Source organism: Etheostoma cragini, chromosome 1 (genome assembly GCF_013103735.1).
Source record: "Etheostoma cragini isolate CJK2018 chromosome 1, CSU_Ecrag_1.0, whole genome shotgun sequence".
Classification (NCBI taxonomy): domain Eukaryota; kingdom Metazoa; phylum Chordata; class Actinopteri; order Perciformes; family Percidae; genus Etheostoma; species Etheostoma cragini.
This window is the reverse complement of record NC_048407.1, coordinates 13,535,889-13,549,922: the sequence shown is the minus strand read 5'-3', so window position 1 is coordinate 13,549,922 and position 14,034 is coordinate 13,535,889. Positions and strand designations below refer to the sequence as shown.

The 14,034-nt window shown below is 39.7% G+C and overlaps 3 protein-coding genes, 1 long non-coding RNA gene and 2 other non-coding genes across 8 annotated transcripts in view; 3 read left to right on the top strand and 3 right to left on the bottom strand.

Moving 5' to 3' along the window:
- Window positions 1-2,292, top strand: part of gpalpp1 (GPALPP motifs containing 1) — a 3,524-nt gene extending 1,232 nt beyond the window's left edge. Inside the window, exons 4-7 of the mRNA XM_034875677.1 lie at window positions 601-859; window positions 1,094-1,258; window positions 1,414-1,515; window positions 1,645-2,292. Of these exons, the coding sequence (XP_034731568.1) occupies window positions 601-859; window positions 1,094-1,258; window positions 1,414-1,515; window positions 1,645-1,863 (745 nt within the window). The 3' untranslated portion in view covers window positions 1,864-2,292. The remainder of the gene's footprint in view (window positions 1-600; window positions 860-1,093; window positions 1,259-1,413; window positions 1,516-1,644) is intronic.
- A 103-nt stretch (window positions 2,293-2,395) lies between these two features.
- Window positions 2,396-8,970, top strand: LOC117947093 (general transcription factor IIF subunit 2-like). Of its 2 annotated transcripts, XM_034875689.1 has the most exons (9): window positions 2,396-2,549; window positions 3,513-3,586; window positions 3,871-3,895; window positions 4,639-4,777; window positions 5,824-5,883; window positions 7,359-7,440; window positions 7,923-8,022; window positions 8,156-8,299; window positions 8,409-8,970. In XM_034875689.1, exons 1-9 carry the CDS (start codon window positions 2,484-2,486, stop codon window positions 8,529-8,531), a joined length of 813 nt encoding a protein of 270 aa, XP_034731580.1. In that variant the 5' UTR covers window positions 2,396-2,483; the 3' UTR covers window positions 8,532-8,970. The 2 variants fall into 2 exon arrangements, with proteins under 2 accessions (XP_034731580.1, XP_034731588.1); XM_034875697.1 differs by lacking the exon at window positions 5,824-5,883.
- Window positions 8,971-9,279: 309 nt separating this feature from the next.
- On the bottom strand, window positions 9,280-11,634 carry LOC117947107. The gene is made up of 4 exons (XR_004657156.1): window positions 11,385-11,634; window positions 10,324-10,500; window positions 9,935-10,016; window positions 9,280-9,585 (listed from the first exon to the last, which is right to left on the bottom strand). It is a non-coding gene; the product is annotated as an uncharacterized LOC117947107 (long non-coding RNA).
- On the bottom strand, window positions 9,763-9,894 carry LOC117951256. Its single transcript, XR_004658119.1, has one exon. It is a non-coding gene; the product is annotated as a small nucleolar RNA SNORA31 (small nucleolar RNA).
- On the bottom strand, window positions 10,088-10,223 carry LOC117951260. The gene has a single exon (XR_004658120.1). It is a non-coding gene; the product is annotated as a small nucleolar RNA SNORA31 (small nucleolar RNA).
- A 584-nt stretch (window positions 11,635-12,218) lies between the features above and the next one.
- Window positions 12,219-14,034, top strand: part of LOC117947040 (protein TANC1-like) — a 32,136-nt gene continuing 30,320 nt past the window's right edge. Inside the window, exons 1-2 of one of the 2 annotated variants that reach the window (XM_034875600.1) lie at window positions 12,219-12,391; window positions 12,624-12,725. In XM_034875600.1, the coding sequence (XP_034731491.1) occupies window positions 12,650-12,725 (76 nt within the window). In that variant the 5' untranslated portion in view covers window positions 12,219-12,391; window positions 12,624-12,649. Of the gene's footprint in view, window positions 12,392-12,623; window positions 12,726-14,034 lie in introns of those variants that run through there. The other variant, XM_034875607.1, reaches the window with a different exon arrangement.

Genomic DNA, 14,034 nt, shown 5'->3' with positions numbered 1-14,034 from the left:
AGCAGGGCGAAGCAGGGTGTAGCAGGGCCTTACAGGATGTAGCAGGGCCTTACAGGATGTAGCAGGGTGTAGCAGGGCATTACAGGATGTAGCAGGGCGAAGCAGGGTGTAGCAGGGTGTAGCAGGGCACGGAGCAGGACCACGGAGACCGCTGCAATTAGACCTGCACAATTCGAGGGAAAATGCGAATCATGACTTTTTTGCTTAGAATTGATATCAGGATTCTCTGCCACGATTTTTTTGACCAGGACAAAGCAAAACAAATCGGCAGTACCAAACAGATGTTTTTTGGCACTTACAGCACAATGCGCATCACCACAAGCCGGTAAACTTAGAGAGGCTTAAATGAAGAGAAGGGAGAGCACAGCAGCGCTTGTGAACGCGTTAAAATCTATTTTATACAGTCTGTTTAAAATTCACAGAAGAAAGTAGAAGCGTTTGTGATGCAGTTGAATCGTAAAATTAAATGAGAATCATCAGTCATAAAAAAAAATTTAAATTGTGAAGGCCTAGGTGCAACTATGATTTAGGTGCCACCCTAATCCAAGGAAAACTGCTGGGCAAAACAACATCAGGAATCCTTACACTCTGTTCCCTTAGGCCGCCTGTGCTGGGACCAGCTTTGCCTCCTGGGTTTCGGAGAGCAGCGTATGAAAACGATGATGACAACGATGGAGAAGATGGAGAGGATTTCCCAGGGCCCGCCCTTCCCCCTGGCTACCACGCTGAGTCCTCCAGCAGCGAGGGAGAGGATGATGATGTGATTGGGCCCATGCCGCCCAAAGGGCCTGTTGAAGACTCCGTGGCTCTGGACTTTGAGCGCAGAGCCCTAAGAATGAAAGAGAAGCTGATAGGAAATGTGAGTCCTCTTTGATCGGCATGGTCTACTCTACACAAACTCTTCAGTTACATGCTTACAGATTGACCTGTCAACAGGGGGGGGGAAATGTAATAAGCATAGAAATACAATAAAAATATTTAAGAAAAAATATCTGCCACTAGGGTGTCCTGTTCTTTTTTTTTTAATGCTTTTTTAAAGTTTTTCCTCCTGCTAAATGAATTTGTTTATGTGTGTATTTCTGTGTTTGAACAGGACACTCCTGAGGTGCTGGCCAGAGAAACATGGATGACAGAGCTCCCACCAGAACTGCAGCACATTGGCTTGGGGGCTCGAACCTTCAAGAAGAAGTCTGGTCCAGAGAACAAGGATCGCTCCATTTGGACAGATACACCAGCAGACATTGAGCGCAAGACCAGGGTACTTCATGAAAAAGAACATATCTTTATACTTCTACTGATAATTCCTATTGAACATTGTTAAGCGCATATATATATATATATATACATATATATATATATGTATATATATAAACAAACTTCCCTGTATTTTACGGGTCTATTCTTGACCAATAGGAACATCTTGAGCGAAAGAAGAAGGGTGAGGTGGAGATAGACGATGTCCCACAAGTCTCCAAGAGGGATGTGGAAATGGCAGATAAAGTGTCTAAGTATAACGTAAGTGGTAGTAGCCTCAATCGTTCTTTTGTCCTGAATGTCCCTGTATCAAATAATTGCCAGATGTTATGTACATTTGTTCACATTAAGCAGGGAACTAAAATGTCTCTACTCACTCCCTATACTCAGGATACCAAACGTGCCGAGTCTCTGGTGAGTATGCACACTAAGAAGATGAAGGAAAAAGCAAAGGAGAAGGCTGACAAACCAGTGGAGAGGAGACCATTCGATCGAGATGAAGACTTGCAGGTGAACCGCTTTGATGAGGCGCAGAAGCAGCGGCTGCTGAAGAAATCTCAGGAACTGAACACACGATTCTCCCACAGCAGGGACCGAATGTTCCTGTAACAAATTGTCCAAATGTTAGAAACATGTTTGAACGGACAGACCTTCAGTTACTGTCCGTCTGGTGAAACTTTCATACAGGTTTTGTAAAATATGGACTATGTTTGTACAGATACTCATGTCACAATTTTAACTAAACGGAGTATAAAGACGTGGCAGACAGTGACTGGGTGCAACGGCACTACAAATGTTTTCAAACTGATTACATTTTTTATAAAGCAGCAGCCAGTGGAGGTTGTTTTATTTTAATTTTTTAGGAGACACTGATTTAGGGCTGATGATATGGAAGGAATTAATAAATGACATTTTCCTACATTGATATGGTTGATTTTGTGTACAGATGTAAGATGTGCTATAAAATGCAGTTATGCTGCATGCACTCCCTGTAGCTTTGCAATCTTAAATGTGTCCAATAAACTGCTTTTGTAAAAAGGTTGATTAAACCGTGTGTTTTAAACTTTTACATACATTATTTTAAAACGTGTGCGCTATTAACCCTGCGCATGTGGTCAAAAGGAAAAGGATGCGCACAGTGGTGCGGACCATCACAGTCGCCATACTTAATATCTTATACGCATGCGTGTGGTGGTCGCATTTAGCTATCAGAAGCATAATTTTAAAACATGTCAGAGAAAGGAGAAGTGGATTTAACGGGTGCCAAGCAGAACACGGGTGTGTGGCTTGTAAAGGTATACGTCCTTAAAAAATCGCTAATTCATTGGGATCTAGAAGAATGAATTAACTTAAAAGACAGCATAGGCTAACAGTAATGTAGCTTAGCATCTAGCTAACGTTACCGCTGCCATCACATGAAGCCGTGCGTTGGAACGTTAGCTAAGTTCATAAACTGTTGAGTTTAGCCAATTTTGGCTTAATTAAACGGGGTATAGCTACGAATCCCATGGGTAATATGTTATACCCAACGCAACATAACCTATTAGTTTAACGTTAACTACAAACCATCGTTTGTTAATAGTACAACCAACGTAAACAATATCAGAATGCCAGTGAAAGCGGTAACGTGAGGTAGCTGAGTTCCGCAGTGCACATCTGATTCATGATCTGTTTGCAGAGAACTGCCAAAGTAACGTGTGTACCTAAAGGTGGCAATACAATATAGTTTGCAACAGTGTGAATGAGTGTGGCTCCAGACCATAGACTGTAGTATACAGACACATAAGAATGCACAATGTCACCATAATCATAAGGCTAGGTTCTTTGTGTTTTACAGAGATTGGGACAGCACTATGGTCCCACAGCACTATGGTCTTACATTTCTAAGATTGTTTTTTCACTGAAAAATAGGCCCTATGTTGACATATTTTCTAATATGTTTCTTAAAATAGGGTTACCCCAAATTGGGAGAAAACCTGATACAAATTTATGAAAAAGGAAATGTGGGAACATAGGGCCCTATTTTAGTATTTTTTTTTGAAGAAATATGTGAACCTAGGACCTAATTTTGAAAGAAATGTGGGAACATAGGGCCTAATTTTGAAAAGAATCTTAGAAATGTAGGCCTGCTCCTCAAAGTCTCGCATACAAAAGGGATATCGTTAGTTCTTGAATTTATGTTAATACAGAAAAGGCCCATCGTTAGGGTGTAATAACAGCCCTCATTAAATTATCTTTAACTATGTTTCTCCACGCAGGTTCCCAAATACCTCTCTCAGCAATGGGCAAAGGCAACTGGCAGAGGCGAGGTCGGGAAACTCAGAATCTGCAAGTATGTGAAACAACTGAGTATCATACAACATCCCAGAAGCCTCAGCCTGTTATTGTGTGTCTCTGAGTTTACATTATATTAAGTGATGCATCGGAAGGGGAAGAGAGAAAATTCAAAATGTAGTGTGTGCTGATGAAGGGTTAAAATGTGGTGGTGACTTAGATAGTTAGCCTAATATTTTTTTGTTACAGTATTAATAATGCTATCCAAATAAAATTGAATACCTTGTTATTTTGCCAAGCAATAAATTAATTCTAATTATGTTTGTTATTTTTATCTCCAAGGAAAGGAAACCAAGGAAAACCAGAGGTAAGTGATGTTTGAAAGAAGTACAATGCACCCTGTTAATGGACATCTTCCATATACAATAGCATGATGATGAAAGCCATCCTTATAATGTGGTACACACGTAATATGTAGGTTGTTATGCAACATTGTCAATTTTGGGTGGAGACATACATTCATTTATAAAGGCTAAATCCCATCTAATCCCATCACAAAAATGCTTTAACACAACCTACTTTTTTCTTTCAGTGCATGCTTAAAATGTTTTGTGTACATGCAAGAGTTAATTTAAGTTACAATCTGAATTGTGCATATTTAACTGTAGAAATTGTGCTATTTCTAAACTTTTTCCAAAGCCCATTTGTAGGTCTTGAAATGAACATTATTTTGAATAAATTATGTATAATAGGTAACGGTAGCAAAACTTAATTTAGTTTTGTTTGTGACATTTGTAATTAAAAATAAAAATACTTGTTGTTTTGATTGTATACTCAGTCAAAGCAGGCCAAGTATGTTTCTTTTTACTGCGTTTTATAGATACCTGTTAGCAATCGGATTCTCACAGATCCTTTCTGACATTTACTTTAGTAAAGATGATCATGGTTGATGATTTGAAGTACTTTACATGTATGCATGTGTTGAGAATAGAACGGGACTGCGTGCCCTGTTTTACTGCTGTACTTGACACAGGATAATGGCAGTAAGATCCAAATAAGGAGAGGAAAGGGGCTGAGAAGTTTCAATGTGGGTGACGCTGCTCTCTACAGGTGTCTTTCACATTGAACGAAGAGCTGACTGTGATTGAGGGTATAGAAGACAAGACGGTGTCTGCGCCTCGCGAGCACCCGTTCACCATGCAGACGGTGGGAGGGCAGACGTTGGCGGTATTCACAGAAAATTCATCAGGTGAGTGTTTTGTTTTTATTTTTTGAGGCCAGCTGGAGGATGCCGAGTGTTTGCTGCTGCAAGAGGAGGCACACGTTTAGTTTTGTGTGATGTCAAATATCCGTTTGTACTAGAACCCAGAGGTAAGTTCTGTGTGATCAGGTGGGTGGAGGCACTCATGCTACTCTTTCTACAGCTTGTCTTTTCCTTGCTTGCCCTGCTTGTCTCTGTGCTGTGAACTCTCAGCAGATTTTTTCCGAGAGTGTGAGGTTGTCCTCAGTCCTAACATATAAAGAAATAAACTGCTTATAGTGGATAAGTGAACACTCAATGGAACACAGAAGAAAACTGCTCTGTTGAAAAATGTGTCTTCATCCAGTCCGATCTGTGTTTCTGTCTCTATGTAAAAGGGAATTTTGGTTTCAGTGTCTGATCTTCTGTCAGTCAGTTATTTGTGGTTTAACCTTTTCAGTCCGCTGTCAATCACCTCAGCAGATTGTGTTTATGATCAGGCACAATGGCCCCATTTGGAATTAATTTAACATGGGGTAGATCAATATCAACACAAATCATTGCTTTGGAGCTGATTTGATTTGTGCATGGGTTTCTTTGGTGTGTGTGTGAGTGAGTGACTGTGTGAGAGTTTGTGTGTGTGTGTGAGGGCTGCACAGTTTTTCCACACAAGCCTGGCCAATAAGGCAGTTGCCAATATAATAAGGCATCACAACTTGAAATTCAACCAAAGAGACAAAAGGAGAGGTAATCACCGCTGTTTTTTTTTTTTTTTTAAATTGCAGTTTAGTGTTGTGTTAAGTGTGCAGCCCTGTCATGGATATGTATCCATGGTTGGACAGTGTATCTGTGCTCGCTTTTTGTGGGGGCATGCTTGCTTTGCTCACGTGCACGCGCGTGTACTCATCAGAGATAACGCCGAGAAGCTCTGTGTGATTAAACATTTTCGTGTGCGACTAAACCCTGGGTGTGGTTCTTGTTGTTCGATCCCCTCCTTCGTCCGTCTTCCATCCCCTGTATTTTTATGTTTACCATCCCTCCCTCCCTTCCTGTAGGCCAGTTAGAAGAAAGATCTGATGGCAGCAGCTCAGTTTCGGGGGCGGGGGCAGGTCCAGGTGAGTCCTTCGTTTCGCCAGCGAGTTACAAAGTTGGTGGTTGGTGTCACTGGGAATCGGACACACAGAGTGTCCATTATTTCTATTAATAAATGTGATTTGCAGTATCACAACAGTAGCCCATAGACATGCTTTGAAAGATGCATGTAATGCTACCAAAACTGTACACACTGTGAAGCCTAACATGGGCCTCTTCTCTTTTTGAGCATAATTGTAAAAATCATACGAAGTATCTGCACTTTGTGTGCACCATCTTGCTTGGAGGATGGAAAAGAGTCTGAGGGCAGACTGGGCGACACTGCACTTGAGCAGAGGGCTGCCTGCTTGTGTTGATGGTTGTAATGCCAGTCCAGTTGTCACATTGTTGCCACATCGTGTGGCAAAGACAATTGTCATTTGAATGTGTCCTAGTCTGGATCTACTATACACACATCAGCAAGCTTCATTCAAAGCTTTGACTAAGCAATGGCTTTGCAATGGTTGAGTAGTCGTTTCAATGATGTGTAGATCTCAATGTGTAGAATCACTCATTCATAATTTCATTTTGATTGGTGAGACTTCTAAAGCTGTGGTAGAGGAGACAAATTGTCTTGGTCCTCTACTTTCATGGCCAGCAGACTCTTGCTTACTTACTCCTACACCTGGGAGGCCAAAGCTATAACTGACTTCCTACTCAATTTCAAGATGGCGCCAACTACGGGCGACTTGGTGTTTTGGTGCTCGTTGTTTTGTCTTGTTTTTGTTGTAAATTCAGTTTTTCTGTATGTATGTATGTATTGTTTATTTCACATGAATGTGTAATATGTTTGTTTGTTTTATGTATGCACCAGCCACCATGCAAATTCCTTGTAAGTGTAATAAACCTGATTCTGATTTGGTATGCAAATGGTCAATAGCATATAAACATATATGTTATGTTACTGGCCATAATGCCGATTAAATAAGTATTTACATTGAACAGTATCATTTGACATAAACCCTTAGTGTGGCTCACGCATTTCCCATTCATTAAGTGAGACATGGTGCGGATGATCTACGTATATAAATTAAAGGTACAGTGTGACCTCCGTTCTGAGCCGGTAGCCAGCCAATGTGGCTGGTTTGAAAATTGCGTTTGAAAACTAGGGAAACAACAATGGTGTTCAAGAATGTATAGGGGATAGGACAACGGTACACAATTTTAGACATTTGGTGGATTACAGAGACATGTTGAGGAATGAATAATAGTAATAGCAGCAGAGATAGATTAGGTGTCTGTGTGTCTTGTGTCTCCCAGGCCAAGATGTATTGTTTCAGTCACATTATACTGAGTGCAGTTCAAGTATCTGAGTGATTAAAGCACAATTGTGCCATGTCATTCAGTGTCTGCTTTCATCTCTTCTCCCTTACACACATGGAACTGCAATCCCTTCCTTACTTATGAAGTAAACATGCACTACAAGTATTGAGGTTTCAATTAACTTTTCTATTTTCAGATAAAATAGCCTTGGAGGGAGTGGTAGTGCAGAGAGCAGAGTGCAGACCCGCTGTTAGCGAAGGCTATATGAGGCTGAAAAGGTACGTATTTTTGAAATTATGTGCGCACACCAATATGTTTAGAACCTGCATTTCAACACATTGTTGTAATGTTAGATGCATGGATGTATATTATTATCTTCGTTTTTGTGTGTCCACTGTATGTCTGAAACTGTATGTGGACATCTTAAGGTCATTGTTTTCATGTTTGTTGCATGTCAAATCTTAATTATGTCTCTAGCTATAGGTTAACTGGGCGGGTGGAATAGAAACCCCTGTACTAGAAGTATACAATATAACCAATTCATAATTTGAAGAATTCAAGAGTCAAAGGTCCATTTTTTTCATTCAAAATGTAAAGATGTCATACTAACGTAAGAAAGACTTAACTATTGATATAGAATTAATTGCAGAGCTTTTGCGTTACATTAGACAGGTGTTTGTTTGTTTTTAGGTTACTTAGCGTACACAGTGTATGTCATGTAATGTTCTTGGCAATAAAGTCATTGTCGTCATCTCGACAGGTTACAAATTGAAGAGTTGGCCAAGCCAGTCAGGCTGTCACAACAGTTGGACAAAGCTGTCACCAGCAACTACAAACCCGTGGCCAACCATACTTACAATGTAAGACATGAAACCTGTACAGGATTTTCTTGTTTCATTCATCTTCTCACTTGTGTGTGCATGTTTCAAACCATGAAGCCTGCACATACAACCCATACACAAGATTTCATAATAAAAATACTTTTTGCTGCAGCTGGAGTATGAGCGGAAAAAGAAGGAGGAGGGCAAGAGAGCAAGAGTTGACAAACAGCAGGTGCTGGACATGTTGTTCTCTGCTTTTGAGAAGCACCAGTACTACAACATCAAAGATCTGGTGGACATCACCAAACAGCCTGTGGTAAGACTAGAGGGCAACATGAGGGCTTTGGTTGTTCTAACACTGTTTATACTGGCTCATTTTAGTGCTTTTCACTCACTGAAGTAATTACATTTTTTTTTTCTCCCAGATTTACTTGAAGGAAATCTTACGTGATATTGGCATCTACAATGTGAAGGGAACCCACAAGAATACCTGGGAGCTCAAACCAGAATACAGACATTACCAAGGGGACGAAAAGACTGATGAATAATTTCTTAACATCCCAAGGTCGAAACACAACCTTAGTTTGGCCTTGGAGCGCTCTGATTTTCTTACACCAGGTCTCAAACACACTGGAGGATGTCAGGCAAAGGTTGCGTTTTACAGGGAGAAGTTTTAGTTTATTTTATAGGAGACAAGGGGCACTGGAAAACTGAACTTTTGTGTCATAGCTCCAGTACACCCTTGAGGTCACAGGCACCCAGTATTTGAGTTTGTCCTACCCATTAGAGGCACAGGACAGCCTTTTATGAAGCAAGAGATTCATATGTAAACCCCATCTTAGAATTTTTTAGTTTCTAGTTTTTTTTAATGACTTAAGGTTTGCATACCACGACTTGCTTTTACAGTTAAGACCTGTGCCGCTGCTGTACTTGTGCTTCAGATGCTTTAAAATTGTTTTGACTCATGCAATAAAAATTTTTAATCTTGTAATGAGTTTTAATCTGACTCTGTACTAGAATAGCATTAAAAATAAGATTTTAACAGCAGCACCAAACTCAGCTATTGAAATTGCACTTCAGCAAATATCCAAACATGTTTGCACTCAAATTATTACTTAGCAAAATTTGCCATGTACGTATGTATAAATATCTACCCAAGGCAATATTACTAGTATTCCACTGCTTACGACATTACGTGTCCACAGCATTTGCATATGGCTACAATTGATGGCTTAAGTGTAATGTGAAGGCGGAGGAGCTGGAAACACTTTTCAACACATTCATTGCACAAAAATGCATTTTTAAAAAGGAGTTTTATTTCTTTGAGACACTTGTTATTTCAACATGCAGTGTGAATGTTAAATACAGATCATTTGAAAGCACTTTCATACACAGACAAAGGGTCCCCCAGTGACTACTTTCTGTGAGTCGACAGCAGTAACTACTGTTCCCCCGTGCAACAATTTGTGTAAGACAACTGTTGCTTGCAGATAAAACTGCCAGTGATCATTTATAACAGAACAAGTACATGCTTGTTATCTGAAAAAAAAAAAAAAAAGGTTCCACATCTCCCATCAGGTGTTTGCAGTGTCTTGTTCCGACCTGAAGGGAAAAGAAAACCTGTAAGTTGTAACACCGAACAAGAATGTCAAAGAAAGTAATTATGCAACAAGTATCACAGCAAGTAAATGGTTACTTTTATAATCTACCTGCTAAATCTTAAACATTAAATCATTTTGACAGCATACTTTGAAACTGACAGACAATGCCCAAAAGCTCACATGTATTCCTCAATTCAATCTGTGCCGCTATGAAATGTAGCAGCCAGGAAGAGCGGGGAAGATTCAATTTAGCATCTCTATGCAAACCCAGAGCCAAAGAAGCCTGCTTCAGGTCTATCAGTCGATGCAAATTTAAGTCTAATGCAAAAGACAACATTACAAGTGCTTACCTGGAAAGTAACAATTTCGGCTCAAGACTGCTCAACTGCGTCCATTACAGCTGCTCAGCTCCCAAAGTGTTAACCCTCAAGACTGGACAAAGAAAAAACATTTGCGATTAATGGAAGCTACAATAGTGTTAACATTTTTTTAAATAAATAAGGAGTTATCCTCCCCGATTCAATCTGAGACGCCATGGAAAAAAGGCGAGCAGAAAGCGCAGGGACATTTAATATTGCATCTGAAATATTAAAACCCAGGATATCTCACACCAGAGAGCCCAGGCTGTCAAAGATGCAGCTCATGATATAAGGCTTGATCAGTGGAACAGTTAAAACCTAAGAATGACTGTCAAAGTAAACCCATCTTCACATACATTTTCACACATGACTTTACTTACAGATGGTGGCTGTCCTCTTGTTGGAGTTTCAGAAACTCTCAAGTCATTATACTGCCATGGCTGATTGCGGCATTATAACCACAAACCCATTCATCACTGGGACATTCTGCTTGAAGCTCAAACACAGCCATCATCCTCCATCTGGCCCGTACATGTGTCTACCAATTGGCATACGATCTGCCAGAAGAAGGGGGGGAAGCACGAGACTTATATATAGAGCAGCATCTTTGTTAAATTCAATAAGTCAATGTGCATTTTAAATCTTAGGCTTATACAGCCACATATGTTTTTGTAAAAAACGCAGGATTACCCGGGGGGGGGGGGGGGGAAGAGAGATATCGAGAATTATGACAAGCCGATGTAATGCTAATGATAAAATGTGTTTTTTGTGTTGCCCAAATAAGTGCAACAAAGCAAACAGTTGACTCAGAAAGATGTATATCACAGTCCATACACTCATACAGTACCGAGAAGACGTTTAATCAGCCAGATTAACTGAGAACACCTATCGGTCTCAGACCCTAACATTATTAACTTTTAACGTTAGCCAACTGGGCCAATAGAAAATAACCAAGCAATTTAGTGTAAGATACTAACAAACACTTTTTCAGTCAACCCCTCGAAAGAAACTCTGATTGCTTATGTAATTGTTATTTAAGGGGGAGGATAGCTACGGGGGGAATTAGCATTATCTACCCATTAGCATTAACTTAAATGCTAACTAGCATGAAAGCATGGTAGGTTAGAGTAATTTCCGGTATGCTTTTTATAAAGTGTTCCGCTTTCCCCCAAAAAACAAACACAGTATACTCATGAAGTACTGGAAATTAATTCGGCGTCCTGTAAGATTTCCTTTTTCATAATCTTAACAGTCAGTTTCGTTTAGTCACAACGTATTTTGACGTAAAACGGGGGGGGAAATAAAATGGCTCCAGCTAAGCTAATTTACACGTGTCACAGATGTATACATCAACGTTGCAACTTAAATATAACAGCTCAGTTTACAGTTAACGTTACTGATTTTACTAAAATGCTAGTTGTAGCTAACAAAATATACTTACAACAGAGCATGACGATAGCGTAACAGAAGAACGAACTTCTGGGACGTTGGTTCTGCATTATACAAGCTGACTGCACTCTCCTGTTGACTTCTGGTCAAAGCACAGGATAAAAGGACTGGGGGAAGTGGAGCTTCCAGTTTAAATAGGTTGCGTTATGGCTCATTGTTGCCCCTTGAGGCCGAAGAGGAAACATCCTGGGAACATTCATTTACATTGTCGCCTCCTGGTGTTCACAGTTGGAAATTGCTAGTTTTCACTCTAACTTACAAAGTGCGCAGGATAACGACTCAGCTTCTTTAAGTTTCATTGTCAATTTGTTGGATTCCATTTTTTTCTAAGGCTTCGATGCAAATAACGTTACGGTCTGTAGTTCATTTGTTCTAACAATGCTGTCTTCATAAAATTACGCTTAAAACAATGTTTCATAAAAAGCTTTTTCTGATAGAAATGAATGGGGATTTCCAAAAGACAAATAATTTGTATATCCTCTTTCTAGCCTCTTTTTAAAATGTCAGTTGGATGCAGGAATAATGCTATTAAAACGGCATATGCAGTTAATGTCAGCAATGTTACGGAAAGTAGTGGAGTCTTAGGATATGTTTCACCATTGTTTAACTACGTGAGATTATTATTATTATTATTATTATTATTATTGTTATTATTATTAGTATTATTAATATTATGGTGTTGTGGCAGCATAAGAGTGATATAAGTTATGAAGATCAAACTGGAAATACCCTATGGACCTAGATAAAAGAACAAAAACAAGACTAATCAAGACATGTAATCATTATGTCTGAGGGTAGGATGGGATGGGTCTACATCAGATGTGGAACATCACGCAACAGCATGTGCACAACGCGCGAGCCCGACTCCTCTTACAACATGCTTAGTTGACTGTGGAGGTGCAGCATTTCTTAATTGGACTCCACGTTTAAATGGTCTTTCACCAGCTTCCTGTGGATTTATGTGAAGACATGCAGGCATTAAAGAAGACTTAAGAGCAGGTAAGTTGAGGCTTTATTTTAGGATTACATTTTTCTTTTATGTGTAATCACCCTTATGTGTAGGTTACTAATGATGCGTGTATTTAGTTAAGTAAATAATAGTTTTCATGGTCTCCAAAACCACCAATTAATTACTTCTTCTTCAGCAGCTGAATTAAGAACCAACAGTGAGGCTAATGTTGCCTGAAATAATGTGTTTCTAATTCAAATGATCACTTTGCTTAATGTGCAGTCAGTATAGGCTGCAACAGCCCAGCTATGTTCAGAGCAGTGTTTGGAAACAAGAAAGATGGAGGAGGAAAACGAGGAGAAAAAAAGAATAAGAGACATCCAGGTAAGAGCAAAACCACCAAAACGACATGTGTCATAAAACTGTGGTATGTCAGCAATAATAAGCCAACAATGCTCTCTTTGGGCTTGAATCTTAAAATAATGTTATCACATTTATCACATTATATGTCATCACCCCCCCCCCTTCCTTTCACAGCTTGGTGTAGGAGCAGATCTAATGTTGTACACACTAGCTCTTGCATTATTTGATTACAATATTCAGGTTCTCTTGGGTGATTTAAGTAGAGCCATTTCAATTAGCCTAATTCATCAGTGTGTTCTGTCCTTCACACAGTGTTCTAGTGCTTGCATTTAAAGTGTGTCAGGAGAAGTTAGAGTGGATTAGGCAAGCACCCTGACCTACTAAAAACATACTGGATCGCACAAGAATTTCTGAGTGGGCTACAAGTGCCTAAGTCAAATCTGCGTACCTGTTAAAGTGTTGTATTTGCTGTGAATAAACTGAACGTTTTGTACTAGGTGTCAGTGAAATGAATGGGAAGGTTTGGTTAACACCTGGAACATTTAGCTGTAAAACAGAAGCTAAGATGTGGGGTTTTTTCACAAGGAGAAGTTGATCTGCAGAGGAGATTTCAGACTGCGCAGTGGAGATAGATGAACATAAGTAGAGCTCAGTATTGGAACAACCACGTTGCCCATTAATATTTGATAATTCGCTGCTCTGGGTAGCAAGAACAGAGAGTAAGATAGAGAACTGTGCCAGTCTCATTAAAAATGATATAGGATGTTTACAGTACGATGGGATGGCTCTGATCATTTGCAGAGAGATATCGCTTCTTCAAAAGCGCATCGTGAAAGGGTTCAAGGCTCTGATCCTTCTACCCTTCTTAACGCAGCAGAATATCATGGGATTTTTTTTATATTAGGTGGTGGACCTCTGAGTCTTTTTTGATCCTGGTAATATCAACAAAAACAGACTCATTTAAGAAAAGAAAAAGTGAATGACCGAATTATTCCACATGAAAAATACTGCAGTCTGATATAACCAATATAAGTGACACTGAGGCCTCTGTAAACACATGGCTTTGTGAGTTCTTGTGCGTAATGTTCTCTGAAGACGCAGGAAGAGTGAGCATGAAAATAATTAAAGTATTGAATTGAAGTTTATAGCCTTTTTATTGAGGGTGATCCCATTCCTTTAAATAGATGTCATGGATGGCATTGCCAACTTTCCATCACCTCATTCAGCAAAATGCCTCCAAGACAAGATATGTTCCCTCTGTCGCAGCCATATGTGAGACATATTTAAACGTCTCTCTCTCTCTTTCTCTCTCTCTCTCTCTCTGAGATAT

Bases quoted from the DNA above. Each gene is read 5' to 3' on its own strand.
- LOC117947093 (XM_034875689.1), top strand. From the start codon at position 2,484: ATGTCAGAGAAAGGAGAAGTGGATTTAACGGGTGCCAAGCAGAACACG. The intron at 2,550-3,512 runs GTATACGTCCTT...TTCTCCACGCAG, and splicing joins CGGGTGTGTGGCTTGTAAAG to GTTCCCAAATACCTCTCTCA. The intron at 7,441-7,922 runs GTACGTATTTTT...TCATCTCGACAG, and splicing joins GGCTATATGAGGCTGAAAAG to GTTACAAATTGAAGAGTTGG.